At 39.8% G+C, this 18,338-nt stretch overlaps 1 protein-coding gene across 2 annotated transcripts in view; it reads left to right on the top strand.

The window, feature by feature from the left end:
* Positions 1 to 18,338, top strand: part of dclk2a (doublecortin-like kinase 2a) — a 40,569-nt gene that overhangs the window by 17,706 nt on the left and 4,525 nt on the right. The window contains exons 3-15 of one of the 2 annotated variants that reach the window (XM_085355799.1): positions 5,386 to 5,515; positions 7,371 to 7,469; positions 7,793 to 7,843; positions 10,844 to 10,923; positions 12,986 to 13,073; positions 13,310 to 13,312; positions 13,492 to 13,597; positions 14,241 to 14,298; positions 14,622 to 14,741; positions 14,835 to 14,981; positions 15,071 to 15,204; positions 15,504 to 15,581; positions 16,390 to 16,486. In XM_085355799.1, coding sequence (XP_085211925.1) covers positions 5,386 to 5,515; positions 7,371 to 7,469; positions 7,793 to 7,843; positions 10,844 to 10,923; positions 12,986 to 13,073; positions 13,310 to 13,312; positions 13,492 to 13,597; positions 14,241 to 14,298; positions 14,622 to 14,741; positions 14,835 to 14,981; positions 15,071 to 15,204; positions 15,504 to 15,581; positions 16,390 to 16,486 — 1,191 coding nt within the window. The remainder of the gene's footprint in view (positions 1 to 5,385; positions 5,516 to 7,370; positions 7,470 to 7,792; positions 7,844 to 10,843; positions 10,924 to 12,985; positions 13,074 to 13,309; positions 13,313 to 13,491; positions 13,598 to 14,240; positions 14,299 to 14,621; positions 14,742 to 14,834; positions 14,982 to 15,070; positions 15,205 to 15,503; positions 15,582 to 16,389; positions 16,487 to 18,338) is intronic. The other variant, XM_085355798.1, reaches the window with a different exon arrangement.

Below are 18,338 nucleotides of genomic sequence, written 5' to 3'. Positions count from 1 at the left end.
AAGGTCAGACATTTGGGAGGAGGGGGAGTGTCCCATCTTGGAGGGTAAACCAAGTTTACCCTCAAGTCATGTCACCCAGCCAATACCGAACCCTGCAAACAGTTCACTTCACTGATTGACCAAGACAGGCCCTACAGGACAGTGCTGGCAGTAGACGGCCATTGGCTGTTTATCCTGGCAGTGGCTGACAGGAGCAAAGGCAAACATGGTCGATGTAGTCTGACGTTTATGCTCTCCATTTCATGATTCCAACGTTTTCCTTGTGTTTGAGGAAATAATCCCATGTGTAAACATACTCAGCTTGTGAGTCCTGCTTTATAATGTGATATGAAATGTATTTAAGCTTTAATATTTAGCACTTTCACATTTCAGTGAGAAATTTCATTTATAAGAAACTTAAAAAATTCAACAGATAAGTAATGCTGACATCAGGCACTGCAGGAGACTCAGGCAGAGGAGGGAGCAGCTGATTGGATTAGTATGACTGTTTTTTTACTGTTGTCAGTAAATTGCCTGCTTTTCTGTCTCATCTTCAGGCCACTCTGTGCAGTTCTTTCATATGATTTATAACACCTGGGTCTTCTTAGAAGTGTGCTTTGGTAACGACATCCCGCTGTGATGTTACAGCATACGCACATCCTCATATCAGCCTCTGCATCACTGAAGCAAGCTGCTGGTTGACTTTAGTTTAAGCAATTTTGTGTTACTTTTGCTTCTAGTGGTCCCTTCTGTTAAACTGTGTCCTGTAATTTTACATTTGTACACCACCACAGAGGACTTTAAAAACAATGAGTCAATATGCAGTCAATGTGCAGGTTGAATTAAATTTAAGGAGTTTATTAAATGTACTGCATTAACTGTTCAGAAATTAGGACCACTCGGACCACTCCCCCAAATCTGGACATGACCAAACACTTTCCTGCTTTGAGATGCTCTTCTAGGCGTTTACTGCCGCCACCTTCAGTTCTTGTGTCTTTGTGAGTCTTTGTGCGTTCAGTTTTGTCTTCATGCATGCTATGTTGGGTTGAGATCAGGTGAATGGCTTTACCATTGAAGAATATCACATTTCTTTGCCTTAAGAAGCTCTTAGGTTGCTTTTGCAGTATGCTTTGGGTTATCATCCATTTGCACTGTCAGATCAGTTTTGCAGTGTTTGGCTGAATCTGAGCAGAGAGTATGGCCTTGTGCACATCACAGTTCATCCTGGTACTTCTATCTAAATCTAGTGCCCTGGTTCCACTGGCAGTTATACGTGCCGTAACATTGCCTCTGCCATTTTTCACAGATGATGTGGTATGTTTCAGGTCATGAGCTGTTTCTCTCCCTCTCCATACTTTTCCTTCCCATCATGCTAGTAAAAGTTAATCTTGGTTTCACCTTTTCCAGAACTGTGCTGGGCTTTTTAAATGTTTTTGGACGAATGCTAATCTGGCCTTAACAACCTTGCAGTAAACCCTCTTTATTTCCATTCATGAAGGCGTTTCTTGATTGTAGGCTTTGAAAGTGATATTCCCTCAAGAGCATTGACTTAGCGAAGGAATTTAACTTTGCGAAGGAATTTTTGTTAACCAAGGAAATAATTCTTCAATCATCCACTTTAGCTGTCTTCTGGGATCTTCCAGGTCTCTGAATTCGCCAGTGCATGGCTTCTGTTTAAGCATGTTTTAGATTGTAGATCTGACCACTTCCTAAAGTTTTTGCTATCTCTCTGATTGGTTGATTTTGGTTTTTCAGCCTAATGATGGCCTCCTTTACTCGCAGTGACGTCTCTTTGGACCTCATAGTGAGAGTTCCATTAAAAACCACCAGATTGACGTTCAGCACTTCGAGTCAACTTCAGGTCTTTCATCTGCTTAGTTTATCATGGCACATTACAAGGGAACAGTTTTTCAGTGAATTGTCCAGTTACTTATGAACAACTGGTAATGGGAGGCAATGTATAAAAAAATACCTGTAAGTCCTAGAATACTTTTGTAAAACCTTGATATAAATCTAAAAGCCTGTATTTCAATCACTGTGCTGAAGAAAGATGATGGTGTGAAAGTAAAGTCAATGCAGGACTGCCTTAAACTTAAACTGGTTGAAAAAAAAGAAGTTATTTTGAAGTCTGTGAGGAAAATTAACGGAGTTTTCAGTTAGTAAACATTCCTAATCTGATCTAATATGACTTCATTTTATAAATTATGGTCTGATTTATAATACACTAAGTGATATTATAGGTTGGCGTTGTGTAGTTTCTGACTCACATCATATAACGATGCACTGTCCAAATATTAAATAAACTGTTCTTTAATTGACTTTTCATGGTCTTTTATTTCATATAAAGTCAGTCACTTTTTAATAAATTGCAAATAAATAATAAATTTCTAAACTGCTTTCAATTTAAAAAAGAAAATCAATACAAACACAGAACACAACCTCCGTTGCTCTTTAACTTAAGTTCTTAACCACTTGACCTCTTCTTTTTTTTTATGCCTGTTTAAAATGTATCCATACAGCCACAATTTGTCTCAATTCCCTTGCATTCCCCCCGGGCGTCACAGAGCAGCTGAAAAGTACTTTATCATAGGCCCCAGCAGTGCTAGCCTTGCAGAGAGAGGTGTGCGTAGGGGTGAAAGCAAATGAGTGTGCAGCCACGAGCCTTTTCAACAGTGATGTATAATATTCCAGTCTGCCTTCTTCATAAATAAGCCCACTGCCTCAGAGGGCACATGGGACAAGTAGGTCTTGGGGCATTAAGGCACAGATTTCAATTTTAGATTGAAATTTTTAGGTTATTGTGATGTAATTTATCATCCACTCTCTTTGCACAAGTGAAAAAGAGGCATCATGTAATGTGAGGCTGTAGTTCTATATTGTTAAATGTGCTTATTGTTTGCATGCATGACATTTAAATGAGAACATTTATCTGTACCTCGTGTGTTTGAAGCTGCAGCCAGGAGATGGTTAGCTCCTGTCCACCAAGTAGAACCGCTGATTTTAATTGGCCAGTCTCAGTGAGCTGCCAACACGGAGCGAGGCAGCTATTTTACATCCGAAGTGCTGCAGTCACACAGCTGTACTACATAGTAAATGAAAATCACAATTTTATTATAACATGGTACAAAAGCTAGCCTTGTTTTGTTTTTTTATTATATTAGCTTGATGCAAGATGTTTATATTAATAAATATCACTCCAGCCACTCTCCTTACTCCGTTTAAAAGTTAAACTCTAAGACAATATTTAAATAATATCACAAGCTTCCAAGGGCACTGACATGTGTATCTTGTTTGCTTATGATATAACACGTGAATTAGTGAGGTAGAACAATTCTGTCAAGGTCATTTTAAGCTGAATAGCCTGTGATTAAAGAGTTTACTGGACTGTGCAACAGGTTTGAGTATGGTGAGAAAATTCACATGAACTGAGTCTCCACCACAGCGTTTCACAAAATGACAAACTGTTGTTATAAGCGGTCACTAAAGCCCTCTCGCTGCTGATGTCATCCCAGTTCGTGGCTCCCCTGCCAGAGGACGGTGCTCGCTGCTCACCTCAGCAGTCTGTGCTTTGCTGTCTCACGTTGTCCTTAAACAAATGACACAGCAAAAATGCAGCAAAGTGTCATCACTCATGATGTCTGCACACCGAAGGAAACAGCAGGCCATGAGGATCAAGGTCAGAGGTCAAGTGGAAACGTTATCCAATATCCTCATGCAGCAGAAGCGTGAGAGTTCGTAGTTCACCACAGTCCATTTTTGACACGCATCGGACGCTCCCTGGGGCGGGTGTTAACACCTGTGCTTGCACTGTACAGTGTGAGGATCAGCTGCCAAATTCCTGAGTGAGAGCCTGTCTAAAGAATGACATTCACTTCAGCTATGTCAAATCTTCAGTAATCTGCCACAGTTAAGCATGGACACGAATTCTGCAGACATTTTCCCCACAGCAGCACTGCTCCTCAGTTTTGCCAGTAAAAGAGGTCGTTGGTTGTCATAAAAGTTGAAAAGAAATTGCATTCACTATAAGAAAGTCACAGATACTGAATTTTTCATTCTGAACTCAGACTGTCTGATTGCAGACACGTTGTGCGTCTCACTTATTGCTAATACACGAGTAACTGAGTTTATGAATTTATGTCAAACACTATACTTTTCATCATTGTAAGTTTTTACTCCTCCTCCACTTCTAACTTATTTTATGTCAGCTTCCATCTCTGCTTTTTTTTTAAAAAAAAATTTAACCCTCTTCAGTGGCCATTCTGCTTTTCTGCACCACCTGTTCCTCTGTCGGCCATCACACACACAAATACACTTTCCCCGCTGTGTCAACCCCTAATCTCCTCTAGAGGATCCATCTGCCCACAGTCTTTAGCCATGCAGTACCCCACCTCTTATTTGCAAAAGTGTGTGTCTGTGTGTGTGTGGACACAACTCACATGACTGCCAGCGAGTGGGCACACATGCATGCAGTGGTGGGAGGGATAATGAAGGGATATTTTGCTCCTTTATCTTCCTACTTGTCCACCTACAGCAACAGAGGGATTGTGTGTGTGTGTGTGTGTGTGTGTGTATGGGCACGACTCAGTGTAGCTTAAAAGTAGCTTCTGTTTCCGTCTCCAGGGGTGGGTGGTGGTGGGTGTAAAACAAAAAGTGCTCTGAGCTGCAGAGAAAATGACGACCACGGTGTGAGACAGAATAGAAGAAGGAAGAGAAATTACCCTGCGGCACAACCTCGAACTGTACTGCTTCCCTCTCAAGACTCTGCATTAACTCTGCAGTATTCTGGGTGTCAGGAGAGGTTCTGACCTTGTCGTGCTTGTTGGCCTGTTTTATTTAGCTGATTGCACAGTGTGTAGATCTAAAAGCACTGCAGTTAAACGTGTAGCTAAAACCTGTTCTGGTTTACTACTAAATTACTAAATACAATTACTACTAAACTTAGAGCTAATGAAGTTTCTGGAAATGGCACATTTGGCAGGATGAATTGGGAAATCCAGCTTGTCTTAAAAGGCATCTTGTATCTTTTACTGTAATAAATGTAATAAATCATTACTCATAACAGTTCTTAACTTCTTCTAGATTTGGATGAGTTCAGTTGATGCAAGACACAAACATTGTTCAGTCAGGGTCACGGCATTCAAAAGAGCGCTGTTATTTCCATCTGCTATTTATAATTGGCCTGTAGTTGTGTATATCTGGAAAGTGGCAGCAAGATCCATACAGAACAGAAAAGGTATTTAATACTCAGGCATAGTGTGAAAATGTGGGTTGCATAGTGGTTTGCAGTGGCGCAGGCTAAAGCAGATTAAATGGTGTGGAAATCAATACTTCAATGAGGATTTAGATCTGAAAAATGTGATATCCGCATTTTTCATCACTCCTTAATATTTACTGTTTTGTCTCCAGATTACTTGCCTGCAGGACTTCTTCGGAGATGATGATGTCTTCATAGCGTGCGGACCAGAGAAGTTTCGCTATGCCCAAGACGACTTTGTGCTGGATCACAGTGGTAAGGCTTCCACAGCCTTTACAACTGGTAGGCCTGACTAACACTAACCAAACATATGTCTGTATATATGTGTGTGTCATGTGTGTGCATGACATTCTTAACCCATTATTTGTTCTCCTGCAGCTGCATGAAACACTCCTTCCTTTTGAAAAGTTGACATCAAGATATGCTGTGTGTTTTCCCGTGCAATGCCATATGTGATTTCTTGTTGATTGGAATTTTGAACATGGAAAACATATCAAATGAGAAAATGTATCATTTTAAGAAATGTAATGTCAAATGTTTTCAACTGGGGAAAGATCTGGACTGCAGGAGGCTGATTCAGCACCCCGGACTCTTCTACTATGAAGCTATGCTGTTGTAATAAATTAGCATTCGTTTTAGAATTATCTTGCTTAAATATGCAAGGTCCCTGAAAAAGGCATCATCTGGATGGGAGTGTTTGTTCATCTAAAAACTGTATATGACTTTTAACATGTTCAAGATACTAATTCCATAGGCCAGCAGTCAGGTTTTTGAACGGAGTCCTAAAAACAAGCTCGATGATTTCGTTCGCCTTTAAGCCAGAGGATGCAACATCCATGTTTTCAAAAAGAATTTCACATTTCAATTCATTGAACTGCTGAAAAGTTTACCACTTTGTCCAAGTCCATTTTAAATAAGCTTTGGCTGCTCTTTCACTTTTTACTTCTTCAGCATCCGGAGCATTTTTTCATGAAAATGTAAAATGTCTTAGTTTAAATATTTGGTATGCTTTCTATGTTCTGTTGTGAATAAAATATGGAGTTCAGAGATTTACAAATCATCACGTTCTGTTTTTTTTTTTTAATTTACATGTTATACAGCCTCCCAGCTTTTGTCAAACTGGGTTTTCAATAAATTGAAAATGGTGTTGCATATTTTAAACACACATCCTTTTTGTCAAAAAGGGAAGAAGGTTGCATTCTTGTTTTTTATTTTATTTTATTTTAATTTTTGAATGGCATGTCCAGTCCATGTGTTTGTAAAAGTCCCACTTTAATGTTCTGTACTGTATGTGTTGTACATAAGTTAGGCACGTCTTGCATATTTCTGTATTTTATTATGCAGAAAGCTTTAGAGGATATGACCTGTATAATCAGCTCATGCATTCACTGTCATAGCTGCACATAACTTCAGCCAAGACTGAACAACCTCATGGGAAGAAGAGGAAGTTTAATTTAGTTGCAGTCCAAAATACTGACATCCTGTTTGATATTTGTGTTGTTTGGTCAGGTTGGCTTAACAACAGGGAGGCATATCCTGACACACTACACGTTAACTGATGGTGGTTTGCCTGTATGCAGTTATAGTTCAGAGCTTTTGTCCCACTTAGACTGCTGTGCTCCACTTGTAAGAATTAGGTCTTTGAAGGTACATAAAAAGGCACACTGCACTCTGCTGAGAGTACAGAAGATAGGTCCAGGACACACCCTGTGACTGAGGAGAGGAAAGTGGGTAATCAGATGTAAGCAGGTTAGCTTTTAAGTCATGAAGCACAAATCAGTTTGGAAACTATATTTGTTGGTCCTGGAAAAAGATTTTGTTTAATATTTTATTTCATAGCTAGAACTGCTTTATTCCTCCAGGTTCTGCATCTGCTGATATACATTATGGGTCACACTGCACTCTGGATGATTTGAATGTATGTGTTGGACTGCAATAGAAATAGAGTGTACAAAATGATTATCTATTACTGCAGTCAGTTATGAAAGGCTGGTGTATAGCAGGTACTGATATGCACAAATCTGTAAACCTGTGCAGTTTTTCATGAACAAACAAGTTCTGTCCTGGTTCACAGACTCCAGGGAGTATCATTAGTGGTTTGAATGCTGTGGTGACTTTAACTGCGTTGTTTTCCCAGAATGCAGAGTGCTAAAGTCGTCATACAGCCGCTCTGCTACTCCAAACCGGACGGCTAAAAGCCCTGGAGTTTCACGGCGCAGCAAGTCCCCCGGTGCAGGTAGGAGGCACGTGTTGCACAATCATTTTAAAAATAATAGTCTATAAAAATGTGTGGTGATTCCCACCTCATACGTCTGCCATGCAGGCAAAGTCAGTTCTTGCAAATTATTACAGCATATAGTATGTATGAAAATATTTCACACGTAAAAAAAAAAAAAATCCCATTCGACTAAAGCCAACATAAGACTGTAACAGGTTAGGCAATGATTATTTAGCAGCTTAAATGTAAACTGGCCATAGTTTCTGAGCAGATTGTGTGCAGTGTTGAGAGATGTTACATTAAGCTGAATGCTCTGCATTGTATTTTTTTCTGTTATGTAGCAAGGCGACCTGCCCACTTCTCCACCACGCAGTCCCCAGTCAAGTCCCCAGGTGAGGCTTAACATGCTGTGCTGTGAAATCTGTTGTGCTCACGTCTATGTTATAAAATGATTTTTGTTAGTTTGACATTTTATATAATTAGCAGTGACTCCAAATCTGCTGTCCCAACGTTTTCAGGGGTAATCTTCATATTTGTACAATAATATTTAACTTTTAAACCATTTTGATAACCATTTGGAGCTTTTACCGCAAAAGTGAAATGTCAAAGAGTAAAACACCTGATGTAGAATCTACCTGTTGAGTCGAAATTTATTAGAAAAAAGCTAAGCTTGATTCCCCCATAAATGATCCAGGATCATCCTGAGTGTTGCTCACAACTGCTTCATGTTTTATTACTCTGTTAGCAAGTGTTTTGTTGGCAGGTGAATAAACCCCAAGATATGCTGTGGTACTGTAGGAAGCATATCATAAAAAATAAATGGATTAAAAAAACACCAAAATACAACAATCTGCAGATTTTTACTGACACCTCAGGTAGGTTTGTTTTCTTTGTGGACAAGCTGTGTTCAGCCGACCTGTAGCTCTGGGGTTAGTTACATCATTAGTTACACTTTGCTACTACTCTATTGGACCCTCTTTTGACTTCAGAGCTGCCTTAATTCTTTGTGGCATAGTTTCAATAAGTTGCTGGAAACATTCCTCAGAGATTTTGCTCCAGATTGACACGATAGCATCACATGGTTGCTACAGATTTGTTGGCTGTACCTACATGATGCCAATCTCTCGTTCCACCACATTCCAAAGATGCTGTATTGAATTAAGGCTGCGGAGGTCATGTGACTACAGTGACTTCATTGTCGCGCTCAGGAAAACAGATTGAGATGATTTGAGTGTTGAGACATGGTGTGTTATCCTGCTAGAATCAGTATACCCTTTGAAAGAGGAGTACATTGTGCTGATAAAGGGGTGGACATGATCAGCAACAATACTCAGGTATGCTGTGGCATTTAAACAATGCTCAGTTGGTTCTAAGGGACCCACAGTGTGCCAAGAAAATATCCCCCACACTATTACACACCACCACAACCATGATGTATTTATACAGGTCAGGATCCATCACTGCATCCAAATGTTACAGCGGAAATCAAGATTCATCAGACCGGGCAATGTTTTTCCAACCTTTTATTGACCAATTTTGGTGAACAAGAGTGAATTGTAGCTTCACTTTCCTGTTCTTAGCTGACAGGCGTGGCACCCTGTATAATTTGGAATTACATAATCTGAATAATTACTGATTACTGAAGCTTCACCTTTACTCTATTCTTAAAATTGTCTACTCTTAGCATCACCCCATACTTGACATTCATATATGTTTTAATTTTACCTGTGAATGATGGTTAATGATAAACTAATCATTAGCAGCTTAACCATAGCATATGAATGGGGAGCCAAATCCAATATGACAACACATTTACAACCAAATGCAAAGACTGCAGTTATGTTAGGAAAAAATCAAACTGAGAATTCAAACTAGGGAGCAAACACAAAATTTTCTAAACTTAACAGACTTGACTGTTTTAGCTACTATTAGCTACTTTAGCTTGCTAAAACCAAGTCTATGAAATAAAGCAGTTTTCTTAACATTCAGTCTTCCACTAATTGGTCCTCTAGTGTTAAATGAAAATCAGAGCCAAAAATAGGAACACTGGTTTGTGTTTCTTTCTATTTTTAGCACTGTTAGCTGTTTCCTCTGTAGCTCCTCAGATCTCAGATCAGTGTATTTAAACAAGACACATTTCTGTACTTTGACCCTCTTTCTCTCCCTCATTCTTCTGAGGCCAATGAGATGCATTGAACTCTACTCAACTACCTGTTAGAGAGCCAGCTGCTGCAGAGCCATGAACTGATAATACCGTGTCTGCACAGAAAGCTAAACATGAGTAGCACATTAGCACAGATACCCTACTACTCTCTTGACTGCTAGAAATGAACAATTGAAGAATGCTTCTGAAAGGAAACAGTTCTCGTCTGTGATAATTCAATTATAATCTAACTGAATAGCTGCAGATGAGATGCTGAGAAAATAGCTTGTTATCTACAGGCTAATGTCATGTTGTGTAAACTGCCTTCTGAGGCATTGATTTTGAAGTACCTTTAGGAAGAAACACTTTGAGTTTATAATTAAATTAAAAAGTTAAACTCTGAAATGTGAGTGCAAAGATGCAGCCTGTAGGCAGTGTGAAATGATTTTCCTCAGCTCGTCTGGGTTTATGCAGATGAATGACTGTGAGTTAAAGTTTGACGCATTATGGCTCTGTATTTGTGCCAGCAGCCGATAGAGAGCGAAGCAGAAATAGACTGTTCTTGAGAGAATGAATCACTCAAACAATAGAGGATTTCGTCCCTGCTGTGTGCTCTTGTTTTAAAGAGTGATAAAGTATATGCAAACGTGTGAAATCTAATGATAATTTTCAGGCAAATTTACAAAAAACTCACTTTTATGATCAATCAATACATTTTTTTTTAATGTATTGTGTCTACATAAACCAAAGTGAACAGTAATAGGGGCATCAGCCTAGACTGCAATCTGCAATTCTGCAATCATTCGGCCTCGTTACCTGTAGTGAGAGTGCTTTCAGTGAAAGAATAATGGTATTTTTGTAGGTACTAAAAGTGTACCTACAAAAATGACCACACACCTCCCCCTCATGGGGAGAATCTGCAACCTGCTAAAAAAGAACTTGCAAATTTGTGAGTGAGTCACAGGGGGGGCTGTTTGACGATTCACTTTATTACCAAGTGCATAGTATGCTAGTGTGATACAGTTTGCATTGGATAACCACGGGTTATCTTTTAGCACTGGTATCACTGGCAGTTTTAAACATCTCAAAAGTATATATTGCTGCAAACATGTTTATTAAGTCACTGCCTGACTTATTGATGGATTCTCCTCAAAGCTGTGCATTACTCCTGAACTACAACTACTACGCTCTGAATGATGAACTCATAATCCCACTGACTCTTGCCCTGTTTTTCCTTCTCTCTGCACAGTAAATGGTATTTCAGCCCACAAGTCCACCAAGTCCTCTACTCCATCCCCTACCAGCCCTCGAACCACCCCCAGTTTTAAGGTAAGACTGTGTATCCAATGCATTTTATACAGTAACAAGATACCCACAGCTTGCTGCTGCACCAGAACCCACAGAGTCTCAGCGATTCTCTTTATACAGTGTACTGTGAATATATGCATGGGCTCACACTGACAGTCACTCGAGACACACACAATACTGCAAAAGAACACTGACAGACTTTGTTAAAGTTTAGTTCATAATGCTGCAGAATTTCAGGGCGTGTGTCACATTTGTGTTGACACTGACTCCTTCACTTCGTCCTGGTTGAGACCAAACAAGCGCCTTTAGTGAAACTGTCTAGATAAGATGCAGATAAGCACAAATTTAAAACTGCTTTAAAGGTAAAGAAATGTTTACATCCAGTATATAATTTTATATATTTTTACAGCACTAACTCAAAATGTTGGTGATGCCTTGTAAAATGTAAATAATGCTAAAACACAAACCTCATAAACCCATATTACCATTAAAATAATAAAAAAATTAGGTCACTTTAAATCTCAAAAAGAGTTGGGATAAGCCCTCTTCTTCTAACAGCAGGCGTAAAAATCTGTGATCTGAGGAGACCAGCTGCTGGACTGTTAGGAGAGGAATGTTTCCTTACAGGATTACATGTTTTCCAAAATGAACTTCAGATTTTGATTCACCTGACCCCAGAACAGTTTTCCAGGTCGCCCCAGTCCATTTTACATAAACTTTAGCCCAGAGAAAACAGCAGTGTTTCTGAGTCATATTCAGATATGGTGTCTCCTTTGCATGATAGAGCTTTAACTTGTGTTTGTGGATGGCACGGTGAACAGTTTCTCAGATGCTTTTTTCATTACCAGTCATGTGACTTACAGTAACCTAATTAGTTACAAAATGTTGCTTCCAGCCTTTTGTCGCCTCTGATCGAACTTTTTTCCAGACATGTTTATGCCATCAATTTCAAAATGAGTCACTATTTTTCGTGAAAGAGCAAAAAGTCTTAGTTTTTTCGCTTTCTTCGTTCTATTGAGAATACGATATCAGTTTATGGGGATTTTAAAATGATTGCATTCTGCTTTTATTTACATTTTACCTAAAAATTTTTAAATCTCTATATTCCAGCTGCATTTGCTAACATATAGCCGTCTTTCCTGCATTTTTCTGGCTCACTGGTACCCGTTAACCAGTGGATTAGCTTGAATACACTGATTTCAGTGTAGCTCTGCCTCTGAGACTTTAAATCCAAATTAGTGCTGCTAGTGGCGTTATTGCAAAGCTAGGGATAAGGCAAGGATGTACAACCTACATACCCTGAAATAGAATAAATCAGCATCAAATGAATTTATCAAGCCACTGACTGTCAGTCATGTTGTATGACTCGCAGGGTATGTCGTAGCTGCCTGATGTGCTTTCACTAGATTTTAAGATAATAATCTGCTTTATTGATGGATTCTCCTGTAAATCTGTGTTAGTCCCAGACTGTCATTTCTGAATGATCCAGCCAGCTGGCTAACCTCCTCCACCTTTGCGCAGTTCCTCTGTGAGCCCAGAGTTATCCATCCACATTAGTTTGGCACCACTAAGTCAGATAAAGTCATTTATCAAAGTAAAAAGCTTTTTTATGTATCTACCTATAAAAGGGACCTTGACACTGTCCCACGTTCAACTTTGCTTCAGAGGGCTACCTAAAAATAGATCCTCACTGTAAGGTAATGCACATTATGGCTCAGTGCGGTATGTAAGCACTGCTGTGCATGATGGGGAGTGAACTTTTTCTGATCTTTAGTGCTGGTGGCATGCATTTATTGCTGACATTTCAGAAATGTAGACATAAGCTGCTGAAATGACTCTCTTAACAAATGAATGATTCATTTAAGTGGTCAAACTCAGACATCTGAAATCGTCTACATCTGAAAGAATATGAAAATGAATATGTCTCCTTTTATTGTAATCAAAGTCACTAACAAGCCAGTAATACATCAGCAGCGTTTTAACGACGATCATTATGTTTGTCGACACTGTTTGTTATTTTGCTGCCAGTTTGAGTATTGATGAGGCCGAGCTCTTATCTCTGTTGTTGTTTGTTGTCGCACAGATCCCTCCGTCACATCACCACTCTTCCCCAAATATAAATGGCTCGTTGAACAATCATCAGGAGCAAACCAATCAGCTGAGTCCAGAAGGTATGATCAGAGTAATTTTACACAGAGACTCTGCTGCTTAACTCAGCGTGACACCTGCTGGAGTTGCAACTACTAGAGTTTAGATTAGAAAATTAATCAGTTACACTTATAGACTATTTGAAGCCTGTAATTTAGAATGATTAAAATTTAACCCGGCAACACACTAAAGCAATCTTCCTTTCATTTTCCTAGATGACACCAAAACTGTTTTTGTGAGTAGACAAAGCCTTAAACAGAAAGTCTGTGTAAATAAAGAAAACTGATAACCACCAGCATGATACCTGTTACCTTTGACTTGGATTTGACTTTTTTTCAAGCCAGCTGAGGCAAAGAAAGCCTGGCTATGCTGCTAGATTTCAGCGTAGTTTTGTGTACCTTTTAGACTTGCTTGTTTATAACCTTTGTCTCTCCTCGGCAGTTAATGGGAACCAGCACTCGCATGCCTCAAGCATCTGTGAAAAATACAAGATTGGCAAAGTCATCGGAGATGGCAACTTTGCTGTGGTCAAAGATTGTGTGGAGAGGTAAGTGAAACCCGTTCGATCAGACTGGAAATGTTGGCAGAAATCTGCAGTGAACGCACAGCAGTGTCCCTCCTCCCCGTGTGCAGCTTATTGAAGTATGTGTCACATTATGGTCACTGCCCAGTCAGGCCGTTTGAGTGCTGATGACAGGCATTGTGCAGACAGAAATATGTCATGGATTAAACCCAGGAGTGATTTCACTTCATTAGCCTTTTTAATCTCAGTCAACACACAGACAGGGAGGTGGAGGTGACAAAGAGGGGCCTGTTGAGTGTGTGTGTGTGTGTGTGTGTGTGTGTGTGTGTGTGTGTGCGCGCGCGCAAGATGTCTTGCACCTTTCTAGAAAGTACTTATGTGAACACACTGTAAACAAACAGTTTAGATTCTCAGTTTCTTACCAAAATACAGTGTATATGTCATTGAATAAACATTTGCCTGCGCCTGCACGGTTTCACAGCTCACACTCTGCATAACAAAGTTTATTTGCTACATCTAGAATTCCTCCCCTGTAACGATGTGACGCAGCGCTCCTGCAAAACCATAACCGAGCGTCTCCAGGGAGCACTTCATTTAAATTACAGACACTGCTGTAGCTTCACTGCTGCGTTCAGTGTTATCCCCTAATTGCACTGTTTCTGTTCAGGTCCACGGGGAAAGAGTTTGCCCTGAAGATTATCGACAAGACAAAGTGCAGCGGAAAGGTTTCACTTCTGTTCCTCTCTGCCTCCTCCTTTTATTCCCCCCTTTGCATGTGTCACTTTCAGTCAGACGTAAGCAGGCATCATATGTTGGTGCACTGCACGGTCACACCTGTGTGCCTCTGATGCTCAAAGCTCGATTAAGTGATATTGTTTATTCACACCCTTGTTCGCATTACCCTCATACTTTCACACACTTACACAATGACACACCAGGATTTGCTCATGTTTAACGCACAACTCAGATCTTTTATTATTAGCGCAACAACTGAGCGTAGACACCGGGGCGCTAGCCAACTCTGAGTGAGTGTGTGTGTGTTTCCTAGGAGCACCTCATAGAAAATGAAGTCGCTGTGCTCCGGAAGGTGAAACATCCCAACATCATCATGTTGATCGAGGAGGTGGACACTCCCTCTGAACTATACCTGGTTATGGAGCTGGTGAAGGTGCAGTAGAGGCTGAGGGGGGAGTGGGTGGCTGAGGGGAGAGGGGTCATTTCTCGTTTTGCTGTGTAAAACACAGTTGTCATATTTTCGCAGGGAGGCGATTTATTTGACGCCATCACCTCCTCGGCCAAATACACAGAGAGAGACGCCAGTATCATGGTGTACAACCTCGCCAGAGCGCTGAAGTACTTACACAGCTTGAACATCGTCCACAGAGACATTAAACCAGAGAATCTACTGGTATGCATTTACAAACATGCTGTGTTTTGGGGTGGGTCTTACAACAAATCCAGATCCTCTGTGGGCTTTAAATGAGTATTTCATTCTAGGTTTTTGAGTACCCAGATGGCACCAAATCACTGAAACTTGGAGACTTTGGCCTAGCTACAGTAGTCGAGGGCCCCTTGTATACTGTATGTGGCACTCCTACATATGTGGCTCCAGAAATCATCGCTGAGTCAGGGTAAGCTGGACGCTTTGACGCAATATGCTTTAGTATTGTGCTGTTGTAATCAGCTGACTGAAGATTAAAAAGAAAACTGTATTTTATACCAGTGTACAATACAGCATGACAAACTACGCATACAGTATGTGGCAGCAGGCACGTTTATGTGGTAATATGTACTGTTGTACCGTTACAGCAGATTAGAAACTTTCATTTGTCAAATGTCAAAATGTTTTTTCTGTATTTTTATGTCCAGAAAGAGTTTGCTTTAAACGATTTAGTCTTTTTCTGGCTCTGTTCTTACCCTCATTTCACAGTTATGGCCTGAAGGTGGATATCTGGGCCGCAGGTGTCATCACCTACATCCTCCTGTGTGGATTCCCTCCTTTTAGAAGGTACTCGGTTCACATAGTTCAGTAAACAAACATGTAGAGGGACGTGGTTTTCAGTTTTAAAGGTAGATACTATATCACAGGTGGATAACAGGTGATGCCATATATTGCTACCATACTTTTTTGCCTAGATTTAATGAGCGAGGATGCTGTTCAAGTTCATTTGGTGTCAATATATCAATGACAAGCTAGCCATGCCCTAAAATATGCTTTACTTTGTATTTACTTTTTATATGACACCCCAGCTTATTAAACTGAGATAGTGCAGTATTAAACTAGAAAGTGGAGATATAGATTGAGTCTATAAATTAAATAGGTCATAACCAGGCCAGAAGTCAGATTTTTCTATCTTCTTATTTTTCCACCCACAGGAGTCACCCCCTGCTGGCCATTAAAACGAGTGCAGCTTAACTTTGCAGTCCTGAAGGCTATGCCAGTCATTAATATACAGTCTATGACTTTGAGCAAAAAATTCAATCTTTTCTAAATTGTCAGCAGAAATTCAGCAACATTGTCAGTTTGACTTTCATCACTGTCAGTTTGCTACATCTGTACGCTGTCGCTGATATTAGTCACTGTGCTAAGGATTTTGTAATTTGATTTACGTTAATGTGACCCATATGTCATCTCTAGCACTTCATGTTTATGGCAGTAGCCACAAATTGAAATTCAAAATGAAAGGATTTTATTATGCAAAGTACAATACAGATGGTTCAGTTTTTTCACAGTTTAGATGTATGTCACGTTTGCTGAGTAATGCATTATAAATTCTGAGTTGTTTTTCTGAGTGTGTGTTTCTCCTTCAATATAGTGAGAATAACCAGCAAGAGGACTTATTTGACCAAATCCTTCAAGGGCGACTGGACTTTCCCAGTCCTTACTGGGACAACATCACTGACTCAGCTAAGGTCAGGACCACTGATTTACAAAATTCATATATATTCATTAGATGACATTACTCTGGAGGGTTACGCTACCCACTCTGTTGTTTAATCCTTACCCTTCTCTCTGCATTGGCTGCAAAAAGCCTGAAACAAGCCTCCAGCTTTTTTAGTTCAAGTATACAAGAGTAGAGACTCCTGTAATAGCTGCTTTCTGCTGAAGGACGCAGAAACCCCCTCAATTCTCTAAGTTAATGTCAAGTATTAAGGTGGCAGCCGGCACTCAGCGTGCAAGACCTAACTGCTAATTAAACACACTTGTGTTACAGTGGCTTTGTCGCTGTAGACATGAGCACAGTTATTGATGCCACACCATGAGGCAGCGTGGCGTAATGAAGCTGTAGATCTAAGAGAGCACGATTTCTCTGGAAACAATATATGCATACGTGACTTCCTGAGTGCACATGTGCACAAATGGTCATTATTTATATTTTAAAAAGTGGTTCTTTTAGGAACATGTTTATAATTTATTGCAATGCAGAAACCAGCTTTGCCAGGAATATACATTTCCAGTTTTTTTGTTGAGATAATAGTTTTTTTTTTCCTCCCAATAAAGCAGTTAAAACAGATAAACTGCTCCAGAAACAAATAGCATAAAGCTGTCAGTTATCACCATGCTTGGTTAGCATGGTATATCCATAAATTGTATAAATGCATGAGACCGGTACAAATATATGCTAATAGTACATAAAATCCTGTAATTTACTTCTTGCACAGTATTTTAGTACAATTATCAGCACTCTAAGCAATATTAGTTGTCAAATAATGACAGAAAAATACTCAAAAGGCTACTAGCAAGAAGCTAACTAGCAGTCATCTAGGGTCAGCTGCCAACCCTTACTAACACTTAATTTTAAGATTTAAAAGTGTTTAAAGTGTGAGTAATATCAAGCACAGTTACTATGAAGGGGTAAAATAACTAGAGTGACCAAAACTGCTCTTTGCAACATGCTGTAGATCATGTTTCTGTTTGCTGTAAAGTTGCATATTTTGACATAGGAGTTTATGGAGATCGGTTCACTTTTTGAGCTAGCATCAAGGAGCTGTAGTTTATACTTGTTCCACACTTTAATTTTCAATTTAACTCAAAATCCACTTGATTAGTTCAAGCATACACCCACCTGATTCTGTGCATTGGTATTTATCAGATGGACTGAAATGCGACTATACATGGATGATTTTGGCCTGCAGGTAGTCAGTGTTGCCAACTCCTCAGTAAGGAAAATCGCTATTGGCTGTCCTAAAAGTCGCTAGAAGTCGCTACATGACGCCATCGCCTAATTTGCATAATTGGTCATGCTAATGTAATTGTAACCTATGTTGTAGGCGAGAAAAATAACATTGTGGAAGAGACATAAAGTGAGTAAAAAACGTCCTAAATGCATTTAGAATTTATTTAGAACTACAAATTAAATTTCTTTTAGCAATTATTGTTTTTTTTAATGTCACAATTCCAACCCTGCTCCTCTATCCGGGCTTGGACTGGCAAAAGTGACCCGAAATAGGCACTCTGGGGGAGTTGCTTTGTGTGTGTGTGTGTGTGTTTATAAGTAGTTTTAAACCTTGTGATCCCCAAAACAACATAACAATAAAAGAAGAACTGACTGCGTTACAGTCATGCGCGATTCATTTGCTAGTCGCTTTTTAGAAAAAAAGACGCTAAGGGGGTCTGAAAACTCGCTAAACATAGCGATAAAGTCGCTAAGTTGGCAACACTGCCCACGGGTTTGCTAGAACATCTTCATCGGTCACATATCAATTTGGCACTTATTTCTTGTTACACCGCCGCCTGGTGGCCAAAAACCCCCCGAAAAGACTT

Source organism: Diplotaxodon limnothrissa, linkage group LG6, assembly GCF_057381915.1.
Source record: "Diplotaxodon limnothrissa isolate DT_005_m linkage group LG6, D_limnothrissa_male_GT1.1, whole genome shotgun sequence".
NCBI classification, from domain to species: Eukaryota; Metazoa; Chordata; class Actinopteri; order Cichliformes; family Cichlidae; genus Diplotaxodon; species Diplotaxodon limnothrissa.
This window is presented reverse-complemented; position numbering and strand designations above follow the sequence as displayed.